This window comes from Amblyomma mixtum, chromosome 1 (genome assembly GCF_055824585.1).
Source record: "Amblyomma mixtum isolate Tamu chromosome 1, ASM5582458v1, whole genome shotgun sequence".
NCBI classification, from domain to species: Eukaryota; Metazoa; Arthropoda; class Arachnida; order Ixodida; family Ixodidae; genus Amblyomma; species Amblyomma mixtum.
The window spans coordinates 84,068,324-84,092,737 of record NC_143012.1 but is presented as its reverse complement, the minus strand read 5'-3'; the positions used below and the strand labels follow the sequence as shown (position 1 = coordinate 84,092,737).

General features: G+C 45.1%; 1 protein-coding gene and 1 non-coding gene across 2 annotated transcripts in view; both read right to left on the bottom strand.

Annotated features, from left to right (window-relative positions):
- Positions 1 to 383: 383 nt before the first annotated feature.
- Positions 384 to 455, bottom strand: TRNAA-CGC (transfer RNA alanine (anticodon CGC)). The gene has a single exon. It is a non-coding gene; the product is annotated as a tRNA-Ala (tRNA).
- Positions 456 to 2,928: 2,473 nt separating this feature from the next.
- The window catches only part of LOC149367026 (transforming growth factor-beta receptor-associated protein 1 homolog), a 51,255-nt gene continuing 29,769 nt past the window's right edge, over positions 2,929 to 24,414 (bottom strand). The window contains exons 13-22 of the mRNA XM_089553628.1: positions 23,448 to 23,650; positions 21,616 to 21,684; positions 18,312 to 18,384; positions 16,431 to 16,565; positions 15,377 to 15,483; positions 14,136 to 14,247; positions 11,337 to 11,497; positions 8,944 to 9,022; positions 6,612 to 6,802; positions 2,929 to 3,321 (exon numbers count right to left, since the gene is read on the bottom strand). Of these exons, the coding sequence (XP_089409754.1) occupies positions 3,171 to 3,321; positions 6,612 to 6,802; positions 8,944 to 9,022; positions 11,337 to 11,497; positions 14,136 to 14,247; positions 15,377 to 15,483; positions 16,431 to 16,565; positions 18,312 to 18,384; positions 21,616 to 21,684; positions 23,448 to 23,650 (1,281 nt within the window). The 3' untranslated portion in view covers positions 2,929 to 3,170. The remainder of the gene's footprint in view (positions 3,322 to 6,611; positions 6,803 to 8,943; positions 9,023 to 11,336; positions 11,498 to 14,135; positions 14,248 to 15,376; positions 15,484 to 16,430; positions 16,566 to 18,311; positions 18,385 to 21,615; positions 21,685 to 23,447; positions 23,651 to 24,414) is intronic.

Genomic DNA, 24,414 nt, shown 5'->3' with positions numbered 1-24,414 from the left:
TTTCTCTCAGATATACTGCAGTTTTCTGGAAATTTATGTCTCTGAAAGACAAAAAAAAAAACAAAAAAAACAGCAGCTTTCGGATTTGGCGAGAGTTGAAATCTGAAAGAAACACAACTAGGTGGCCACTTATGAGACATCGGCCAAATTAATGAAAATTAAAAACGCATTGGAATAATTTCACTTCACTACAAGAGCTTCCCCACAATATGTGCGATGCTGGCCGGAGCGAAGCAGACATTGGACAAGCGAGAGAGAGGGCTTTTGGCAGTCCGATTACTAGTTGCAATGAAGAGAAGAGCGATTTTCCAGGGTGCCATGAGGAATAGTAATCTACTATTGCGACTACAAGCAATCAAGAAACTAAAAAGAATACCCGTGAGTGGAGGTGCCGGGGTTCGAACCCGGGGCCTTTCACATGCGAAGCGAACGCTCTACCACTGAGCTACACCCCCGGACAGAAATGTACCGGCTATGTGCACCATTTCAAGCCTGCTTCAGTCGTTCGCATTCCCCGCGTTGCGTTGCCTGAGCAAGCGATTATTCTGCAGCTGCAACTGCGTGCTCCCGGTGCGGCGTCCTGTCACAGCACAACTGCTTCGGCAACTCAGGCAGTTGCTCAAGCGTTAGCTTTCGTTTTTGAGGGAAAGATGGCGCCACCTTTCGGAGCATATGCGCCTAATCGCGCGCAGCTAGTGACGTTACGGCCACACACCATTACAAACACGGTAACCCGCTATTGTTAATAATTTCGCATGACAGCATTTATCTCTTCGGAAGCTTCTAATGGCGTCTTGCGCGTATTTACATGAGGTGCACACGTATAAGCCGCACTCGCATGTAACGTCAACCTGCCGAAGAAAACACGGTAACAGTGCCCTAGCCGAGAAGAAAGAATCTGCAACGGTTTAGCATAGCGCCGTCCCTTAATCTTCTTAAGTCAGAACAAAGTCGTATCTTCACTTCCGTCCATCCAATCGTCTGCTTCTGACTCATGGAGGGAATTTCGATTTTCCGTTGTGCGGTCAGTATCATTTTGTACTTGGCTGCATACCTTCGCAGCGATATTGCTTTGCGTGCGATAGACCAGCTGGGCCGCCGCGGTGGCTCAGTGGTTATGGCACACGGCTGCTGACCCGAAAGACGCGGGTTCGATCCCGGTCGAAGCGGTCTAGTTTCGATGGCGGCGAAATTCTAGGGGCCCTTATACCGTGCGATGTCAGTGCACGTTGAAGAACCCCAAGTGGTCGAAATTTCCGAAGCCCCTCACTGCGGCGTCTCCCATAGCCTGAGTCGCTTTGGGACATTAAGCCTAATAAATTAAACCATAAACTAAACTATAAACCAGCTGACAGTCTTGCAAACACCACAAGTTTAGACCACTCCGCTAATGTCACGTTCGCCTGCGCTCAACACGGTAACGATCAGTTTTTAGAAGGCAAAGTTATGCATCGGGAAAGGTGATACTGAGGTCGCTCCAAAAAATATCGAATTACACGTTTGGCAATCTACGAACCTTAAATCAATAGCACATTTAATAACTCGAGGGCTCAGGCATGCATTTATCGGCATTCATTTTTTGCCGAAAAGGACCACGAGAGCTATCAATGGCGCTCTCTTCGCAGCAGTAGGTTTGAACAAAGCGCTCTAAATACGAAATGTCCTCACCAGAAGCAAGTACAGAATTTGCCGCATTTGGCAACACGTGCCCATATGCTTGCTGGCAACACGACTTGTCCAACTTCTTGCAACTCCGGTTATCAATATGGCGCCTGCTGCCCCTCAGCTCCCCTCAACACTGTTACTGTGCTCTGAACAAACCAGTCTTACAACAACAACAAAAGAACTCTCTTTGGAGTTCCTTTTGATACTCTTCCAGGCTCTACTAACGGTCGTCCGTTTTCAACAGTCCGAAAGCTCCTTACTGAAATCAGTAATATTAGCTTGAAGAAAGAAATACTACCACTTATGTAATGCAAGTACCGCTTGCATAATGCAACCTCCAAAATTATTTCAACGTATTTTTATTCCTAAGAGGAAGAAATGGGATTGGGCAGGGCATGTAAAGTGAAGGCAAGATGACAGGTATGGTCCTTAACGGTAACAGACTAGATCCCAAGAGAGGGTGAGCATAGCAGGGTGTGGTAGAAAGTTGCGTAGGGGGATAAGAGATTGAGTAGTTTGCGGGGAAAATGTGGTTAATAGGGTTAATTGGAGAGATTTAGGAGTGGCCTTTGTTTTGCAGTGGGCTTAGTTAGGCTGACGATGATGATGATTTTCAAAACATACCACTTTCTTTTTAAAATTACCGACACCGAACTCTTCGCCGCGTTTTCTTTGTAATTATGCGCAAGTCATTACTATACATAGATCACCGCGTGGTATTCTCCGACGACCACCTAAGAATTTATAATGGAATTTCATTTCTCTCCCATTTCGGTTTCAACAGCCCAGCGATAGCTATGACCTCAAACGTGAAAAACTGCGATATAATCGCTACTACTTCACTCGTTATGCTCATGGTCTTGAGGCATGCTGGCTTTAGCGTTGTAGTGAATCAAAGCGCCAAAACTTGTGTTGTGAATCATTAGAAGGACAAAAACATGCGACTGAAATTTGACATCTATACTCCTATAAGCCTCTGGATTGCATTGCATTGGTCCTTATATAGGCATATCAGTTATATCCAGAAAGACTGCTAGATGCCGAAATCATACTCTGGTTAAATTTCCTGAATGCAATGTACACTTCTGCTGTTGAACTGACTGGACTATGATGACAGCTGCCACTGCCCTAAAGCTGAAGCAACACCACACACGCACATGTGCTTACCTGCCATTGCAATCCTCCGATTTGGAAACCATGAGTGCCATTGACATCTTTTCCCCATCCAAACACATCAGTATGCGACGCAGATAAACACTTCAGCCGAGAAAATAAATACATTTATTTCGCGGACACCACATAAACGCTGTACAAGTGGGGTGGGCATGGGGTGCAGCAACATGACACATCCGCTCATCTTCGTTCGTTACAGCACAAGAGGACACTAATGTGAACCTGCTTCACTGCATTAATTATCATCTTGCAGGAATACTCTAGACTAGGCCTCTCGTAAGGATCCACGGTGATCTCAAAGCCTACACAGACTAGCTTCGAGCCAGCGGTCATCATCTGGGGCTGGCACGCAGACTGTCCCCCCTGGAATGTCCTTGGGCACCACCGGCCATGCTTTTCATGCAGTCGATGTGCACGATGGACCCATTGGGGCACCATGCAAATGAGGGCTCCTGGAAGGGCCTGCGGCAAACAGCACACATCCTGCAAAGTGGAAAGGAGGAAAACATGCTTTTCAATCAGTTTACACCAGCAGCAACAACAACAACAACAACAAAAACTAGCAAAAGAAAACGGTACGGTTTTAATGTAGCTAAACCGAGTAGATATGCGAAAGCATGTGTTGCTTAATCTCGGCTCATGGTTTTGCTTTCCTGAGTAGTCAGCAAGTCTGGCGACAATATTAGACTCAGCTTAAGCTCTGATCAATGTTAAGCTTATCTGATCTGTTCGAGCCGTTAGATGGAAGTTGATGAAGACAAAGATGTGCAATGCACAGCGCGAGAGTGTGTTGCAGTTTAACACGAGGCGTGACAGGCTGCGGCAATAGCATAGTGTTCTCGTGAAGTGGCCAGCGAAGGTGATCTGTTTGCGTTGTTGCAGAACCGAAACCCAGGTGAGACAATATTTATTTCATTTCTGCGCCCTCACTCAAGGTCAAGGACGCGACAAGATTCTTGGTCAGGTTTGACACCGTGGAGTAGTGCTTTCATACTAAAAAGAGACTTTCAGCATCCCTTTCTGATTTTTTAGCACTAGTCAAACATGGAAGCTATAAAGAACTAACACGAGCCCTCAGAGACAGGGACTCGTACTCTTCCAATTTTTCTATGAAGGAAGGTGCCATGTGAAGGAATCTGGTTTTCATAACGTTCAGACAAAAGTGTCAGCATTTCTGTAACAAGCTCTACACCACAGCACAGCTTTGCAACACAGCAAATGTCACTCCCTTGAGTAGAAATTGAACTGGCACTTACAATCTAAAAAGTTGTGTATGTACATGTGAAACACTAGGTGCAACTGCCGTAGAAGTGCATTCCCACCAAAGCACCTTCTCCACACTACTGTTCTGTGCATGTCCCTCTCCTGTATTCCACTGGTTGAAATCAGCTTGTACTTTGCATGCGCAGTCTACGTTGGCGACGGCTGAAAGCAGCAGCTTCTAGCACGTGCCTGCCACTGCGCAAGCACAGCTGGTGCCTCATGGCATAGTTTCTCAAAATCACCAAGATGGAGAAGTGGCGCCACCATCTATGAGAGTTTCTTAAAGAGCGCTTCACAAGGGGCATGCTGGGAAGACATGGTTTTGTATTTGGCTTGCCTAGTGTTGGGCCGAAACTGTGGATTCTGCTCCAGAATCACGTCTGTGCCACAATACCGTGGCTAGATCTAGCCACTGCAACTGCACTGCTATACATGTAAGCTACATGCGTATGCTATATATGGCCGTACAAACAGTGTACACTGTGGACGGTGAGAATCTGGTGCGCAACGCCTAGAATGCATATCACCACAAAATATGCGACAATGGCTGTGGCATTTGCACCACCTGTGCAGGCATAATCAGTGTTCAAAAGTCGGGGTGCCAAAAAGAACTTTCCAAAATTAACTACAGTTGGAGACATCTTCAGAATGAAGCGGTAAATGCCTCTCAAAGAAAGCCCTCCATCCAATGATGCTGACCAATTCTCATGCTGTTGTGGTTAATCTCTTAGGACTTGCTAGCGTGACATCGCAGAGGGCGACATATGAAAGGGGATTAGCCATGCCTTAATCAGACTGACCACAGCATCATGAAAATCAGTCGACGCCATTGGCTGAGGACTTCCTTTGAGGGGCATCTGCAACCTCGTCCTCGTACAGATTCTCTAAGGTTCGTCTACGGAATTTGCAAATCACCAGATAAAATCAGCCTACAGAAGCCATCGGTTGTGTCAAGTGCACATTGTGCTAAAATTCACAGTTGAAGCAACATACAAGACATGAAAGGCTAAACAAAAAGACATATGCCAAGAAGTTCTTGCGTTTGTCTTTTGTGCCAGTGAGAACCAGAATAATAAGTGATGCGCTAACGCAGATTCTGGCTTTCTGGATCATGAACACACTGCCTACTGAGCTTTCAATAAAGGCTGTACGAACAAAATGTTTTTTTGGTATAATGTGTTTAGGGGAAATGTCCACAGTGGGGTATAATTTGAAATGTTAGGGACTTCGCAGTGATTAGTAACAAGCAATTTGAAGTATAATTTGAAAACTGTATTTTGCAATCATTTGTCACTTAGCTTCACCTGAACTCTCGTGTCAAAAGAACATTTTGATGCCAATTCAACATTATGGAAGCAAGCTCTGCACTAAATTGATGAAGAGGTGAGAGCATCCTATTTTGTCAGAGCACTCAGAGCATGCAAATTCGCAGGTCCATCGACTGACAGAGTTTCAAATTCTCATGACACACCAAAAATCGTGAGGACACTTTGGCAACTAAAGTGTTGAGAGGCGAAAGCCGAGGACACTATGCCGTGACAACTTCCAAACTATAAATCTTTCGGGCATCTTAAGTGTTAATTACGCTTAATGACACATTTTTCCACCTATACAAATTCGATGTTTTTCTGACCATTCTGTGACTATTTTCACTATGCCGTGACGACTTCCGGTGGATGTGATGTCACACCATTCCCGTGGCTATATTTATACCCAAACTATACATCTTTCGGGGATCTTAAGTGTTAATTACGCTTAATTACACATTTCTCCATCTAATTTGACACAAATCCAACGTTTTTTCCGACCATTCTGTGACAATTTTCACTATGCCGTGACGACTTTCGGTGGATGTGACGTCACACCGTTCTCGTGGCGATATCGACATCCGTGCCATTTTGACACGATTTCGACATTTTATTGCGAAAGCAATACTACTTGCACTTTGCGTGGTGACCACCATCGTGCCGCAGCGGTGACCACCATTGACCTTCATTTGACCTTGATTGCATTAGTTGGATTAGATTGGATTACATTAGGTTAGATTACATTAGATTAGAGTAGATTACATTGGATTGGAATCGTTTGGATTGGATTGCATTGGATTGGATAGAAGTGGATATGATTGGAATGGATTGGATGGGATTGGTTTGGACTGGATTGTATAACCGATGCATCACCACAAGTCTAACCACAAGCACCACCACCAGCTACACTACCAGCTGTACCATGGCGCAGGTATGGATAGTGCTTTCGCAATTACCAGGCTTGACCAAGCTAAGCCACAGCGAATTTTTTTTTGCCTATAATTAATTAACTAATTATTCTACAGTCATCAAACTTGGCTTCTCGGTTCATTTTTCCTCCTCCACCTGAAGCAACCATTGGTTTTCTTCTATCTTTTCTAGTTCCCGAGTTAAAGGCGTGTGACACGTTTTGTTAACGAACAGACGACAGTATGAGCCATTAAAGGCTTTCGCCTTAATACGACAGTGACCCCGAGCACCCACCTGTCCTCGGTGAGCGTCATGGAGTTCTGGTGCAGCAGGGCTTCCCGCCACCGCACCTGCAGGTTCTCCGCACGAGAGAGGGCGCTCTCAACCCGCGCCATGTTGCACCGGTGCAGGGAGGTGCGCACCGCCTTGGTCAGGAACTGGTCCATCAGGGACACGGACCAGTCGGCCGGCAGCAGCTGCAGCACCTGAACAGCCCCGAGCAGTGAACTCAGGCATTCTCCTCGCCTCTCAGTTGCAGTTCAGTAATTGCAAAATTAACTGTGTAATTCTTTTTTTTCGGCTCAACTCTGATCCAGGTGGGCTTTAGAGTGGGCCATCTCCCTGGCGGGAGCCGGTACAATTACCACAACTTCTTCATGCCAAGGGATGGAAAAATGTCTCAGAGCTTTTCTGGCTGCAATACTGCACCCTTTAATGGGGGCAGAATGGGACGTCATGAACTGTTAAAATCTACGGTTGATCCACATGGCCAAGATCCACGTGGTTAAGATCCACGCGGCCAGACACAACTTGCACTACACCAAGACACTGAAAATCTGCAAGGAAGACGTTCAACGTCATCATTTCATTCTGCAGCCAAGTAGCAGCCCGGCATTGGCAACAAATCAAATAAAAAAGAAAAAAGAAATATGGCGTCCATTCAGAAACCAAAATGTAAATGACTGATGAGGAAACAAGCTTTTTCTCAATGTGGAAAAGACTGTTCAATAGCAACCATGGTACTACCTGGTGGTCTCTTTGAGTTGCCAAGCTCAGAGCTTTCCCCGGGCAGCTCAGGACTTCATCCAGAGATGCATACGGGCAGTTCCAGGCTGCCCAGGGCTTTCCTGGATCTGATGCACTTGGTACACCGAGGAGACGCTTCCCCAAAGCTCACTGTAGTCTTCACAGTGAAAATTGCCACTCAGTAGACAGCTATGCAAACCCCTTGCGATATCAAGTACATCCCGTGAAAAAGCTTGCTTTCTCTCATCAAGAACACGTACCCCTTTTCATTGACAGAGAGAAACTTGATCCCATCATGCATAGCCATTCACTTCAGACCATTATGAGGTGACCATAATGAGATGACCATTCAGCAGCCACTGCAGAGGGGCCATGCTACATTCTTCTGTTCTCATGGTAGCCACTCTCTGATTACGAATTCCTATGCTCTTGCCATACTCTCCTCTTTCCAGGGTAACTAGCCTGCGGGTGGCTGCCATGGTAACCATTCTCTCCTTGCGCCTTGCTCTCTCGCCATACCTTCCTCTTAACACAGAGAGCACTCTCTAGCTGGTTCCCATGGTACCCCCTTTCTGGCTTTTGCGGTAACCACACTTCCTGTAGTAAACACCCGCTGGTTATGCTTCCCTCCCCTCTTGTCATACCCAACTCCTCCTTTCACAGTAACCACCCTTCGAGTGGTTTCCATGGTCACGCACCGACCGGTTATGCTGACTGCTATGATTAGTGACTATCGCAATATGACGCAGAATCCAGGAACAGGCGCTTAACAGCTGTCAATGTAAAAGGGGGCTGTTTAAATCTGTTTTCATAGAGTACTGCTTCTAGATGTTGAGATCTACAAATGCACCTTTCTTCTGCTATTACGCATCAGTAGTGAACAGAATTTGAATACAAAAGTATAGTACCATTCTTTCATTCTGCAGTTATTGCAAGCATTGCAATGCCACAGAGTTCTAGTGAATCTAGAAGACATAGTCATAATGGGCACTGTACAGCCGTCTCTTGATAATTCAGACTTGCACGGGGCCAAAAAATTGTTCGAATTATGTGGACTTTAATTTAAAGGAAGCGGTTTTCCTATACCTCATGGTGACGAGACTAAACAGTCAGTTCAAGTTAACTTGGACATTTGAATTAAGCACGTGAGGATTAACAACAGCACACGGTACAGACGGCAGTCTGAATCACCCTTGTGAAAAGTGCTTGAGCGGCACACTTCCCTGCATTAAAAATCTGACACTTCATCGCAGCCTTTAGCTTTTATGCACAACACTCGCGCGTAAGTATACTGCCACACAGACCTGCAAGCAAGGTGGGCATGAGCACTTCACCTAGAGATCATGAGCTGCTTTCCAATTTTAGTTTTTACTGCGTGGTGCACACCGCTCGAGCACTCTACACAGGGGTGACATAGACTGTACATATCTTTGCACGTCCACTGCATGTCTAAGGCTTAAATTAAGTAATGAATTCAGGCTAACACTTAAGATGAGAGGCTCACCATGTCAGTGATGCCTGTCTGACCTTCACAGTTTGACAACATTTATAGCTTAGCGTACCGGCTTACAGACAGCACGTACAAAACAAGAATCCTCACCTTCACGGCATCAAACTCGGCCACTTCACTGTTTAACAGCTGAATGGCAGCCGGCAATAAGGCTTCCTGGTCATTCTTCCTGCAAAACAATAGCACACAGTGATGGTTGCTTTACGAGGAAGGCAAAGCAGCTTTTCATACTAATTTGGCTCCCAGAAAGTGTATTCCAGAAAGCTCCCAGAAAGATTTCAAGATATTTCTGCAGAGACCACTATGTTATTGTGAACATGCAGCAGTTTTATTCCCCTCGAATGAAATTCTAAAAACCTTGGGAGCCTGAGCACAGCTGTAACTGTGTTTTTGCTAACTAACCACCGTTACCGGTTTCCGAATGTTTCCAGCAATTCAGGAACAATATTCAATTATGCGTATAGCTTGAGCAGCCTCGGCTGGAGAAATGAAATCAAGACAGCATGAGAGCAAGAATAACAACAGAAGGAGTCAAAAGTGTCAGGCAAAAAAAGAAAAAAAAAACCCCTCATGTATGAGTGACATCTGTGGAGAGTCGTTATCCATAACTAAACTGGTAGGGCAAAGGAAAAAAGTTGTAAACCTAGAAGTAGTTTGGCAAACAGACACAGCTGCCAATAAAATACAAGAGGGCGAAGCATAGAGAAACCAAGGCAACAAAAAAAACTTGGAGGAACAAAAACTTGTTGCCTCTACAACATAAACATAAAAAAGGTAGGCTAGAAAGACACGCTGGACCTGCTCGCTAGGGACAGAATACCAAGGCTATAAAAAGGGACATCAGCAGATGCACAGAAAAATAACGGGATAATCACGCAAGTGTTACAATTCTGTGAAAGCAGCTGGAATCACCCTCAATGATTACTTTGATCCTTGTACCCTAGTCAATGCCTTTACTCTAAGCCAAGGCTTTCCATGGGCGACAGAATTTTTCTGGATCATGAAGGTGGACACAGGTGGGTGAATGGGTGGGTGGACAGCTGCATAGCTAAGGGGTTGGGGTGGGGAGGTGGCTGAGGGTGGTGCTTGTGTGGACCAGTTGGCTTTCCCACTGTGTCTTTGAATTTGATTTCACCATCACTTTTAATGCGTAGCATTAGACCCCCATGTTAGAAAAAAGTGTACACCAGCGATGTTCTACACACAGCCTCTGAGAAGCACCTGCCACATTCCACTCTTGGTAGGTGAAAAAATAGAGGGAAATCCCCCTCTCCATTTGTTGGGGAAAGCCCAGGAAGTGGCTATCTTGGACAGAGGAGGTTCTGACCTGGGTGGATGAATGCACAATTTGAAGGTTGTTTGCCACAAGAACAACCTCATGTGTGGCTACTGTGGGAGGTGGACGGTGAAGTGGAAGGTGAGCTGAGAAGAGGAACAGAGATATCGGAGTGGCGCACACACGCCAGACACCACTCTTCCATTGAAACGGTTGTGTGTGAGCTTTCCTTGATGGTTAATGGTGGTGCGTGGTGCTTGTGAGTGGATCTTATAGAAACAGCACCTTCAATGATTGGTATACAAAGTGTCGAAGATGTGCGGCGAGCCGGTGAGCCGAATAGCAACGCCTTCGAACAGCATTTCAGCAACAGATGGGGGATAGTGTTCTCGAGAGCTTCAAAGCAGCAGATGCAAAAAATGAAGCGTCGTAAGTATCAAGCTGAAAGGGAGAATGGGCCTACAAGCGGTTGCACTGGAGCAATGGCATAAACATGCAGACCCAAGGTATGCAAAGCAGAAGTTGAAGCTAAACCACGTTTGCAATGGAGTCAGGCACACACGTGTAAATGGAGAAAACAAGTAGAAACATGCAAGTGTAAAGAAGTACAAAGAAGACTAAGTGTGCAGTAGAGGTGGATATAAAGAACTGTGTGTAATGCGTTGTGTCATGCAAAGGGAAATGAAAGCCTGATGCGAAGCATTTCCGTAGGATTGGTGCATATATCACATTTCAATTTTTCTGCTTCGATGTTATGTGGGCTTCTAGTAGGTGGCTGCATTATGGCTGCCTTCTAGTAGGTAGGTGGCTGCCTTATGAAGTGATGAGGCAGGCGGGTTGATGGAGGGTGGCGCTTTTGGAGGGTAGAGTTGGGTGGGTGGGTGGGTGGTATAGGGTGCTTCTGCAGAGCTAAGGTGGACGTAGATGGAGTGGGGCAGCGGATAGAAGGGTTGGGTGACATGGTTATGAAATCTGAAGGGGTACAGTAGCTGCGGTTTGTGTAGGGTAGGGGTAATCAGGGGGTCACCAGGATAGGCCTTAGCTCTGCGGTCATTGATGACAACGATAAAGGTGTGAACTAGTAGAGAACTACTGATGACCGATAGGGCAACCAAGCGAACGCATACTAGACACAGCACTATGCTGGCACCGGGTTCTGGACTCGAGTAAGAGCACATGTCTACATGGCAACAGAGGAAGGGCGTACGGCAGGCTGCTGTCCAGGTAGACGGCCAGGAGGGTGTGGTAGAGGCGATGGCGGAAGCGCCGGTCCCGTCCCTGGGACAACCGCTGGCAGTAGTCCTCGGCTGCCTGGTAGTCCTTGAGCTGGTGGACCAGGATGCGCAGTGCCTTGTCGTGGTCCTCCAGCTACCACAAGGAAGGAAGGAACGCACGGGTAAATCACAATGTTCCAAACTTGTAGATTCCCTCACCTAGTGATGACATCTCTGCGCATACCTATATTGTCAAAAATGAATCAAGTTTAGCTACATAAAAAGATAGCATGTTCAGGATAACCACCGAGAACAGAAGGCTGGAGCTTACCTCTGGATGTCAATGTTAAGGCCCCTAGTTTCCCGCGAATCCATGAAAATTTGGGGATTTAAGTAGTTTTTGCGAAACTGTGTGTTACAGCCATACTTTCTTTTTTTGATGCTATTGTTGCTACAGACAACAGGAGGAATGACAGAGCAATGAAAAAATTACCATTTTACCTTATCTGCCTGAATATAAGGCGAGGGGCAGTTTGAGAACTCGAGGAGAATTTCAAAAAGAAGTAGTATTACAATTATAATGCAATCTCAAACAGTACATGCCAGTTATAGCCAAGGGCCCCCTCAAAAAATGCAGACAGCATGCTAAAATACAGAAGCAGCAGATGCATAGACATATTTAAGAGGAAACACCACAGATGCGCACGCCACAATTCAGCAAAGGCAAGCCTCTGATACTTGACCGCATGCAGAGTTTCATGGTCAGCGTTGTGCTGCTGCTACTTGGTGTTTTAAGGTGCCCAGTCCTACACCCGTTTGTCCTTCTTTGCTTTTCCTACACTCAACTCTTCCTGCGGCTTCTCTTTCTGAACGACCCACACTGCCTTCTTTCAACAGCCACCTTCTGCTTTGCACCTGCACGCTTTGCCTCAAGGCAGTTAAAAAAAAAGTGGGCTTCTCCTAGTGGCTCTCAAGTATGGTGGCGAAGGTCACTTTAGCTAGCCTGAAAGCTAAGGAAAAAAACTATAATCATTCTATATTCATCCTTTCGTTCTGAATATAGCACATGGGGCATTCTGAAGCGTTCTTTGATGCTTACCGCGATATTTTGCTCAGAAAGTTTGAGGCCTTACGCGATGCACAAGTACAACATGCAATTATGAGCAATATTACAAGAACCATTACAGCAAGACAGTTCCAAAGCCTGCAATTGCCCGCAATAGTCAGGCAGCAACATCAGCAACACTATTTGTACTGCTGCAGTCTAAGCAACAATAGGCAGCGTGCAATGATGCTGAGGCTAGCACATATTACTTCAAAAGTTTCATCTTTGAAGCAAAGCTGCCCACAGCCACTCAATCTTGATTATTTTAACATCAAAAAATGATACACAACAAATAAAAAGCACTGGGGAATTTTAACGCATCTTAAGAGTAGAATGCAATAGCGTTAGTGATCCCCATTGTAGTCGCTTAAGTGTTCCAAATTTTGGGGGTCCTCACATTTTCAGCCATGACGGTGCTATGACTCAGGTGCAGCACCACAGTGGGCAGGTAGGTGGCAGCTACATTGAATTTGGCAACAGTGGGCAGTTTGCTCACAATCCAGAGGGCAAGCTGCCACCTACCACCATGGGAAGGTTGTGAAGGTGTCACAAGGCCACGTGACCTCTCTCGTCCAATCAGGGAATTTCGTAGGGAATTTCAGATTTGGCAGTGCTATCTGACTGGTCAATCGGGGTCACGTGAGCCTGATGATGTTAGCAGGGATTTCGTTACGAAGAATCCGGAAATTTTTTGTGAGACAACAGCCTAAATGTCATCCCATTAAAGAAAGGAAGCTAGTGTCTATTAAAAAAAAATCCTCCAATCACTACTCAAGTATCCCAGGTTTACACACGTTTTATATCTATAAGAAGCAAACAAGTGGGTTTTCAGACATCGCAGGACATCTGTCTCCAGCTTCAGCCCTTCTTTATTCAGCGGTATTCAGCTTCAGAATGACCTTCTGCATAAACGAGACTTAGCCCATTGCGCTATCGCTTCATACCCTTAAAGGTGCAGTGAAGAGGAATCTGAACTTGTCTTTTTGCCGCGGGAACTCGATCTGCACGTTCCGAGCATTCTTAGAAACTTCGATTTATTGCCCTGTGTGGCCGATGTCCCTAATTAAATCAGATTAACGTTCGGCTCCTGCCTTTATTTTTTAAATTCTCCCCGTACGGTGGGCGGAGTCGACCAACGCATTGAGTGCCTTTCAGCCAGCTCCATGGAGGCTTTGCTTTCGCTTTATTTTGTTTTTTAGGTTTCCGTGAATAAATAGATTCATTCGCAGCTAATATAGCCGCAAAATAAGCCCGAAGAAATAAAAATATGCGCGGACTATTTGCTACTACGGACTACTACGTATTACTCCGCCGATGGCAGAGCGGCAAGCCACCTCGGGACTGGGTGAAAGGCACTCCATGCGTTGGTCGACTCCACCCACCGTACGGGGAGAATACAAAAAGTAAAGGCGGGAGCCGGACATTAATTCGATTTAATTAGGGAAATCGGCCACACAGGGCAATAAGTCGCAGTTTCTAAGAATGCTCGGAACGTGTAGATCGTGTTCCTGCGGCAAAAAGACGAGTTCAGATTCCTCTTCAGTGCACCCTTAAGAAAGAGCTTAAGTGTCCCCTGCAATTTTTTGCATCCCTACACACTTCATGGCTCAATTCAGCACTGACCCCATCACCAACTATAAACCCAAATCCCAGCCTCCAGCAGCTGCATAGTCCTGTAGTCACTGACCTTTCCGTAGAGGATGGCGCACTCCTGGTGCAGGCTGTTCTCCAGGGCCCTGCCCAACAGCAGCTGCACCCGGTAGAAGTTCGATGTCCGCAGCAAGTGCTGAAGCTTGTCCCTGAAGGGCCAATGGGGAAAGGAAGAGGAATTAGCACCTAACTTGACAACCGTTAAAATTATTTTGAGCAGATAGATTTCTGATTGCACTATTGGCAACCAGAGGGCAACCAGAGAGGGTATAGTGGCGCTCTTGGATGCACACTGTGACTTCGTCTGGTTTGGTTTGGTTCTCTGGGGTCTGTCCCAAAGCGACTGAAGGCTATGAGAGACGCCGCAGTGGAGGGCCCCAGAAATTTCGACCACCTGAGGTTCTTTAATGTGCGCTGCCACCGCACTGCACAGGGGCCTCTCGAACTTCGCCTCCATAGAAATTCAGCCGCCACGGCCGGGATCGAACCCGCGTCTTTCGGGTCAGCAGCCGAGCGCCATAACCACTGAGCCACCGTGGCTGTGACTTCACCTGCAGTAGCAGCAGCTGTCATCATAAAAATGCTGCAACCTCTTTCAGTTACTAAGGCTAGCGAACTGCTCAAGAAAACAGGGGGCTGTGAAAGGTACAGGGCGTGGCATTGGCATGTAAACAAGCACCTTGCAAGATGCAATAGCAACTAACTGACCAGCTCGATTCAAACTTGTACCACAGCACTCAATTAGTTTTCTGTACCCCAGCTTGCCTACCCCTACTTAGCCTCACTGCTTTGCGAACAGGGTTCAGCTTAAGTTAAGGACAACACAGCGAGCTATAGGAAGAAAAATGATAGGTGTGACGCTAAGAGATCGGAAGCGGGCGGAGTGGGCGAGAGAACAAACGCGGATTAATGACATCCTAGTTGAAATCAAGAGGAAGAAATGGGCTTGGGCAGGGCATTTAATGCGAAGGCAAGGTAATCGCTGGTCCCTAAGGCTAACAAAGTGAATTCCAAGAGAAGGCAAGCGTAGCAGGGTGCAGCAGAAAGTTAGGTGGGCGGATGAGATTAAGAAGTTTGCGGGGATGCAGTGGCCACAACTGGCAAAGGACAGGGTTAATTGGAGAGAGACGTGAAAGAGGCCTTTGCCTTGCAATGGGCGTAGTCAGGCTGACACTGATGACGTGAATGCCTTAACGTTACTTCCGCCTTTCTCTTTTTACTGCGCCGAAACACGGCTGACAAAGTGCTTCATGAAAGACATCCGGACAAATTGCTCACCGCACTGTCTTGAGCTTTGCAGAGTCAGCACTGGGCCCATTCTCCTTGAGGTAGCGCAACACTGCGTCCAAGTACATCACTGCCAGAAGGGTGTGGTATTTCTCCTTCTGAAAAGGCAACATTATGCGTGCCAACAAAGGATCCCTTCATTGCGAAGCAGTTACTTCATATGCCATAACCAAAAACTCCCTTACTCAGATCTCCCCCCAAAAAACATACTTTTGGCACTTTTTTCCTTAAAGGGATTTGTAATATCCCTGCATTATGTTGTGGTATTTTTTTCTCATTAGTCACCACCATTATTGCAATTAACAAAAGCCAAATCATGGGAATTAGCTGAGTATCACTCGCAGTTCATTTGAATTTTCTTTTCAGTGTTTTACCACGCATTTCAAGCAAGAGCAACCCATGAGAAAATTTGGCTGCCATCACCTATGGTTATGTGTTAAACGAAAAAGTTAGGAATCGTGTTTTAAGCTATGTTCAATCAGAATGCCTTTCTTAATGGAAGAAAGTAAAAAAAAAAAGCACATAACTGACTAGCAAGAAGCCGTTTCTCGTTTGTGGGTTCATCGTTCGAGCTAGCATCAGCCCATCATGATTAAGTATTTACTCCCAAATTTGTCGACCCATTGTGTAGGCTACACCCTAGCTTTGGGAGCTGGAAAAAGATCAAATCTCAGATTGGAACATTGTATGAGTTATCCAACAAAAGCTCTGAGCTGCCAACATCCAAGCGATTAAGGTGACTAGCACAGTCTGCTGCACATCATTGACGCAGTGATACAGTAAAAGCTTGTTAACTCAAACTTCAAGGGACCAGAAAAACGTCCGAATTATCCGAAAGTTCAAATTATCGAATGACTCCGCAAAACTGTCAATAACTGCTAGCATCACGGTAAATTTATTTGGCGAAAGACTGGGCAATGGTTGCTGGTTTTTGAGAAGAGAACAGCACGGCGACGTTTGTTTTTCACGTCTCCATTAATGCTTTATTGCATGCATACTCTCAAGAGCCCTGTGACCAAGCAGTGCAATGACATGTGCCACTCACCTCAAGCTTCTTCTGGAAGACGAGGTACTCCAGGTAGAGGACAACCGCATCGGTGAACCGGTGCAGGTACTCCAGCACACTCTCCGGTTTGAGTTCGTCCGACTCCGGCTCGTCAGGTGGCCTGTCTGTGAATATCTACGGATGGAACAGAACATCACTGTTTGCCCTGGCTTCGGGGGAAACTGCTGGTCATTAACCTACGAACTGCCACGTCAGACCAGATTAGAGCGCATGTCTATCAGGCAGTAGCTGCCTGTTGGTGCTGCACTATGGATATGTGCAATCTATATATATATATTGTCACGTTGTAGTGACGGCAGTCCAGCGGTCAGTAGGACACCAACAAGACCTGGAAATGAAGCTCTTTATTTGGGCTGACTTGCGCCCGCAAAAGAACTGAATCACTCGGCGGCGGCGTAAGCAACAAACGTGCTCGTCAGTCGTCGAACTACGAATGTCCGCTGCTCGCGGCATCGCTCAATTTAAAGCCGGCAAGGAAACTTCGAGATAACAGGTCAAGATCAACTACAGTAATCTGGAAAAACCGAGATGCAGCTTTTCATGGCTGCGATCAATCGAGATTAGTCCGGTCGCTTCTCTTGTCACGAAAAAAAATGATAACAGCCCTTTCCTGCAGCCTTGAGCGTGAACAAACACTACAATGATATGTGGCAATATATATACAGGGTGTTTCACGTAACTTGAACCAAGGACTAAAAAAAATGCGGTAAACCGCGGCCTGCTGAAACCACCGAAACATTGTTCGCCATCATGTGGCGCTCTCAGAACATTTTTTTCATTGCGCTTAATTAGTTAATTAACTAAGATGGATTATGCAAATTTTCAAATATCCATTTTAGTGCCAAGACCGTTAGTTAGGTTGTAGAGAAAGTTTATAAACAAACGATCCAGTTTATTGTAGCATCGTATCTCCTATGGGGTCCTTTTTTTCGGCATCTAAAGAAAGCCTGCGAAATATGAAAAAATACCATGTGACTACGCTCGTGCGCTACCAAATTGCAGCGCTCTCAATGGCGTTTCGAGCAAACGGTGTGTGCCCGCTGACCGTGGTGAAGTGAACGGCCTGTTATATATGTTATATACACTGTTATATAAGTAACAGTTATAGTATATATATATTTGGAGGACATATTATAACACTAAAGTAGCTTTTAGTAAATGTATGGACCAGTTCAGAACAGTCACTGGGCAGGAGGAATTAACAGCAAATACATTGCTTTCCTCAGCCTTTTCAGTTCTGCACCCTGCAGGTCAATGACCTCAACAAGCGAGCTGCCCCTATAGACCACAACATGAGGAAATCAACAACCCTTGGCTGCTGAAAACATGAAGCCGCATTCGTGACTTAGTTTTAGACTCCCATAGCCTACTGTGCTCAGCAGCCAAATGCCGCCTAGTGAGTGCAGACATTGAGCGGCATGTGCGTTCAGTCTTTGAGAATCAATTTACATGCCTACAGTCTGCAGCTTCCCAGCGCACTTTTCGAGACGAGCTAATATTTTGGGTGTGTTGACTTGTGCCCTAAAAATTGGAGATAGTGCATTTGCTCAAGCTGCCACCGTGTTGTCCGACTCTAGACGTACAGATTTCAGTTAGCTCTTGACCGAAGCGGTGTTCCATTTAAATTTACGGTCACCGAAATAGAAAAATGCACCACACAATGCATACTCCACTATTGCAAGCACCCAACTCCATCGCTTCTATAAGTGGGCAGTAACAACTGTGAAACAATTTTCTTTTATTTTTTATTATTATTTTGTGCTCTGGATGACACCACAACGCCCTGTATATAGGCCTTGGCAAAGCAGAGGTGCGTGTTCTGAAAGCGTCGGACAACTTTAGGAATTTCAGAGTGCGTACCTTGACCCCGACTTCTTGGTCCTTTTCAAGTGCCAGTTCTGCAAACGACCATAGCAGCTTGTGGTTGCTTAGCCTGTAAGATGAAGGCACACAGGGCTGCTGAGGAGGCTTCGGCTGTTTGCAGCTCGAGGGCTCACCAACAAGGCAACATTCACGCCAGCCCACTCAGGCGGTCACTAAATAATAATAATTGATTATGAGGAGAGAAAAGGCACAGTAACTGATGTGATCTCAGTGAACCGGTACTCACCTACGGGGCAGAAACGTGGAGGCCAACAAAGAGGGTTCAGCTTAAGTTAAGAACAACGCAGCGAGCCAAGGAAAGAAAAATGATCGGTGTAATGCTAAGAGGATGGAAGCGGGCGGAGTGGGTGAGAGAACAAACGCAGGTTAATGACATCCTAGTTGAAATCAAGAAGGAAGAAGTGGGCTTGGGCAGGGCATGTAATGCGAAGGCAGGTTGACCGTTGGTCCTTAAGGGGGAACACTGGTCTTGAAAATAAAATTTTATTAATCAAGTCATAGTTATGAAATTTTCAGGGCGCATGTATTTTTGTGTGCTGATTCTAGATATGTCATTTAATTTCGTGTAAAACAATTCCTTGAGCACTTATGCACTTTTTACGCAAGTATTTTGTGAAGTGTTTTGAAGAAAATTTGCTGCGGGAAACTCGCTGAAATGTATGCCATTGGGTTCTCTTGACACCAAGGAATGCAATAAGGGTGAAATTATCATCCTGGCTCTCATAGAACTCGAGCTATAGGCTACTGAAGCTACCACTTCAGAAACGGGAACACACACTTTCCTTCTCATTTCTGAAGCGACAACTTCAAAACTCTATAACTTAAGTTCGATGATAGGCAGGAAGACAATTTCACCCTTATTGTATTTCTTGGTGTCAAGAGAACCCAATGGCATACATTTCAGCGAGTTTCCTGCAGGAAATTTTCTTCATAACTCTCCGCAAAATACTAGCATGAAAAGTGCACAAGTGCTCAAGGAATTGTTTTACACGAAATTAAATGACATATTTAGAATCAGCACACAAAAATACATATTCCCTGAAGATTTCGTAACTGTGACTTCATTAATAAAAATTTTTTTTTCAAGACCAGTGTCCCCCCTTAAGGGTAACGGAGTGGATTCCAAGAGAAGGCAAGCGTAACAGGGGGCGGCAGAAAGTTAGGTGGGCTGATCAGATTGAGAAGTTTGCGGGAATACAGTGGCCGCAACTGGCGAAGGACAGCGTTCATTGGAGAGACATGGGAGAGGCCTTTGCCCTGCATTGGGCGTTGTCAGGCTGATGGTGATGATGATGCTGATGATGAGTGAAATTCAGAACCACAGGGTGAGGGAAGAAATGAAGGAGAGGGTGAAAGGAGGATCAGAGAAAGAGTCACTGTGGAGGCGGGTTACTGATTAAACTTTGACCATTGGAATGTCTCTATCATACGCTGACATTACACAACACACGGAAATCTTGCATGACATCAGCGCAGACGTAATAAGATGAATGTCTCAGCTTTCTATGGGAACCAAATCTAGTCAGGCAGCTGTAGACATGCCGGAACACAAAAAGCACATACTGCTTATATAACATTTGGGTAATGGTAATTACTACAAAACTACTTGAGAAAAAAACAGGTGAGGAACCCACAAGTAAGGAGAGATTTCATGTTTATATATCTTCCGATGCTTTTTTTTTCTTACCAGCAAATACATGTTCATCGCACTGCACTATGCTTGGTATGTACAGAGTTGAAAAATTATTTATCAAGGACAGACACTTGAAGAAAGCGCCAGTGGTGTACGGATATACCAATGGCCAATTCTAAATGCACACGTCTAGAAAGACAGTGTCATTCAACATTTTCCATGTTCAGCGTGTAACAGAGTGAATGACACTCCATGAATGTGCAGATTTGATGCCTGTCATGACACACAATGGCAGCTATGCTAGAATCCTGTGCTCACAAACACGCACAGCTATGACATATGCGACTCTTGCTTTGCTGGACATTGGTGAGTGGTATGACAAACATGGCATGGCATAAAATGAACAGCAAGATATAATGCAATCTGCAGTACCCACATAACGTGAAAGCAGTAAAAACTTGGCTTGTCAAAGGTGAATTACTGCCTGGTTCCCCCACAGAGCACCTTTCAACAGCTGACAAATAAGCTGTGTTATATGGGCACAAATGAAGCCTGTGCCCACAAGTGTACAAGCTTTTACACTGTTGCATGCTGATCATAAAGTGGAGAAGTAGTGTATCCAAAATTCACAGGCAATACGCAAACAACATGAATAGTTTTCATTCATGGCTATCATGAGCGCTCCTACCATTAATCACTGCAAAGGTGAGTCTGAAAGGCTCGTCGGTCTCACATTCCCATAAAAGTGTGACACATATTGCTACAGTGGAATCTAGTTAACATCGAATGCCAGTATAGTCGAACTGATTCTTTTGTCACATCAGCATCAAGTGTTATTATTTATAGCAAGAATCTCACGAAAGTTTGCACACAGATGCGTTTTTCTCTTCTGATTCTAGAAATGTAATCATAATTGAGCTGGTGGTCTTAGATCAAAGGTTATCTTAAAGTCTATTGCATAATTAGGTAATTTTTTATGCAGCTTTAATGAACTTTCTCATTGCATTTTGTTGCTTTTAATTACGTGAATTGAGAGCCAGAGAGTTCCGAAACATTCATTAAAGCTGCGTAAGAAATTACCTAATTATGCTCTAGATAACTTTTGATCTAAGACCACCAGCTCAATTATGAATATTTTTGAAATTAGAAGAGAAAAATGCATTTGTGTGCAAAATTTCATGGGATTCCAGCCATAAATAAAGACTATCATCCCCCTTTAAGAAGACTCCCATCACTTTGACATCCTAAAAATTTTAATTAAATTTCTGTACCCTTTGAATTCCAATTACGGAGTGTTAACTGCGCAAACAAAGGTAATCCCCAACACATGGGGGTGAGTACTCCTAGAATTCAGTTAAACTTTTTATCAGATTTTCACCTTTCGTTCAGCTGTGAATCAACATAAAAGTGTGAGCATGAGAGAGATAAGCACTGCAATGACAATGATGCATCTGAGCAGCATTACTGTGCCTTGCAGCTTGATCATCAACTTGAACAGCTTGCATGCACATTATGTGCAACACGATCTTTTAACCGAAAGCTAGCTGATAGTCTGCACACTAGGAAAGCACGTCATGCTTGGAATCACAACACGCAGCAAGACGGAAACATTTCAGAGATAGTAAACAGAAGGCAGGCCTCACCTACCTAGAGAGGTAGTCAACGTAATATTGAAGGCCTGGGAATGTCTTGTCCTCGAGCTCCCCGGAGAGAATGCTGCAGTGCAACAACAGCGGAAAGTCTTGCAACAAATAGTTAAAAAGACTGACTAAACATACTAACTCTTGGCTCCACAAACATGTTCTGACCAGCTACGAGCAGTAACCTACGAGCAGTAACACCTACAAGCCTAGGAGCAGTAACACGTGACTTGATGGAGGCGTTCGCTTACATATTATCACCGGCTTGGATCTATCGCAAACCAGTTTGTATGCACATAATTTATGCTAAAATAAAATTGGCTTCAAGCATACTCATTTAGAGTTTAAGAACGTAGATGTTGTGTACTAATTCGGATTTTCTTTCTTTTTCTTTTGCTGCATAAAGCACAATATGCCAGGTGCATGATATGACCACAAAGTGTGTTCCAGCTTCTACATGACCCTAAGCAAAATGACATAAGGTGTCTCAAAACAGCCCACGCTGTCTGATGCTGCGAGGACAGAGGTCGTTTTCCAAACACATCAAAACTGAAGACATTTCATCTTCGTACCATGCGAATCCAGCATTTCCAGTGACGAGAACGTGTTAACAAATATTGGCTGCTGCTCTTGCCAAGAGACTCCACAGTGTTTGCACAAATGCACACGAACAAAAAATAAAGGATGACAGAGGACACTAACTTCATGAAATACTCATTGCATGAAAGGCACACAAGATATTAGCATGACATGCACAGTACGAAGCAGTGATATTTGTGCTGTATTTCATAAACAGTACTTTGTTACAATAGCTGAGCATTAAGCTATCCTTATTCATGGCACTGCTCATGCTGTCTGGTGATGACTGCATCCACAGAAACTTTTCACTCTTATCTGACCACTTCTGATGGACTGGGATAATCTTGTCATGCTGTGATGACAACAGGCAGTCAGGAAGGTGAACTCCAGCAGTATACAGTTTAATCTCCAAAATAAAGAAAGTAACTCAGCAGTGGTCGGAGTGACAAGCAGCTCAGTTGGAGGCTGCTGTGATCGGGACGCCCACAGAAGATGACGAATTAGCAGTGCTGAGCGTGGATCTGAGCACTATAGTACTATTAAACCTTCCGTGGTTGAAACCACACTTGGAGATGGTAGTGGTGCTTGTGTATCGGCGAGGTCAGTCTCACAGTGGTTGCTCAACAACTGCTCGACCTGAACCACCTGACCAAACTACTCACAGTGCAAGGATACAACTTCAAGTAACAGCGCAAAAACACAGACGAAAAACACAGGCATACTGAAATACATGTGAGTTATTGCCCATCCAAAGCTTGCATGGCTGAGTATGCACAATGCAAAGTGATCAATATACACGCCGAGCAGCTGGTTCACGAGATAGTTGAGGCAGCCGAGATAGAAAAGCTTGGAGATGATTGCCTCAGCAAACCATCTGTACTTTTGATAAAAAAGAACTGGAGCTGTTGGATGTACGACGATTACCGTGGAAGTGATGATACGTGTGGCAGAAGTCACGTGTCCGTGCCTCATTTTTTTTTTTTTTTTTCACAACAGTGTATAGAGCAATGCTTGCCTCGAAATCAACTTGTTGAAAGTCAGCGCTCGTTGTTTGTTCTCATTCTATGTGTCCCGTCTGTGTTTTTGCAATGTTACTTGAAGATGAACAACCAACAAGCCCAAGCTGCTGTTCTGATAACACAAGGTAACCTGAAATTGATATCACTGTTCACCTACACTGATAAAGGAACAATACTGACTGAGAAACCAAACACCAACGCCTTGCAGTAGTCACAGGGGCCAGTGATGTTGCGGACTGACCTTGCCCAGAGGCGTAGGCAGCTCTCGTACTCCCGGTGAGCATGGTAGAGGAGAGCGGCAGCATGCGGCCGGCCGTGGCGCTTCAGGAACTGCGCGCAGTCCGCCAGATCGCAGCAGATGCTGCCATTGCTCTGTAGGAAGCCCAGCAGCTTGGAGTCATCTCCGGAGAGCGCGTACACCTTGAGCAGGGCACTGTTCACCTCCTGCATTGCGATGGGTGGCACTGTTATCCCTTTCAGGCGCCATTTTTTGTTCTGAATGAAATTAATTATTTTTTCACCTAAGTAGTACATTCAGGCCTCAAGAAAGGGAATTTGTTAGTTTTCGAACGTGAAAGACCAGCAGGTAAGTTTTTACAACGATGTGGCGAACTGCATACAAAGTGTCAGATTTGTTAGAAATAGTAACGTCAAAATGTTCTCGTGTGTCAGGTAAACACCCTAGGGATCATGGAATCACTTTGTGTTTCGAAGATTCACATTACGCTCGAAATTGAGCAAAAACAATCGATGTTTTCAATCGCGGAAAAATCTGTCTGCACAAAAACGGCGGACAAAGTGCTACCTAGCTCACTGTTATGTGAAATATTATTTACTGCATTCGCTACATGGTACAAAAAAGCATCTTATTTGCAACAAGAAGGGTGCTCAATTTGACTGAAGTAATGAAATCACTGTTACGTGCTCCAGTTCCTCAGAAAAAGCTGTCAGTTTGCCGCTTACACAATTGTGTACAAAGTGCCTGAAAGGGTTAATGCAGATTTCATTTCATTTCATTTCATTTTAATACCTTAAAGACCCACTGGGGGTATTACATAAGTTGTGGGTACATACAGTCACATGAACAAGTGTTATGTTGAAAAATGGTTGGTAACAGCTTCGGCGAATGTGGATGGGCATGAGATGGTAGCGATGTCATTGGAGAGGTCGTTCCAGTCTACAGAAACACGGTGAAAAAAAGAAGCGGC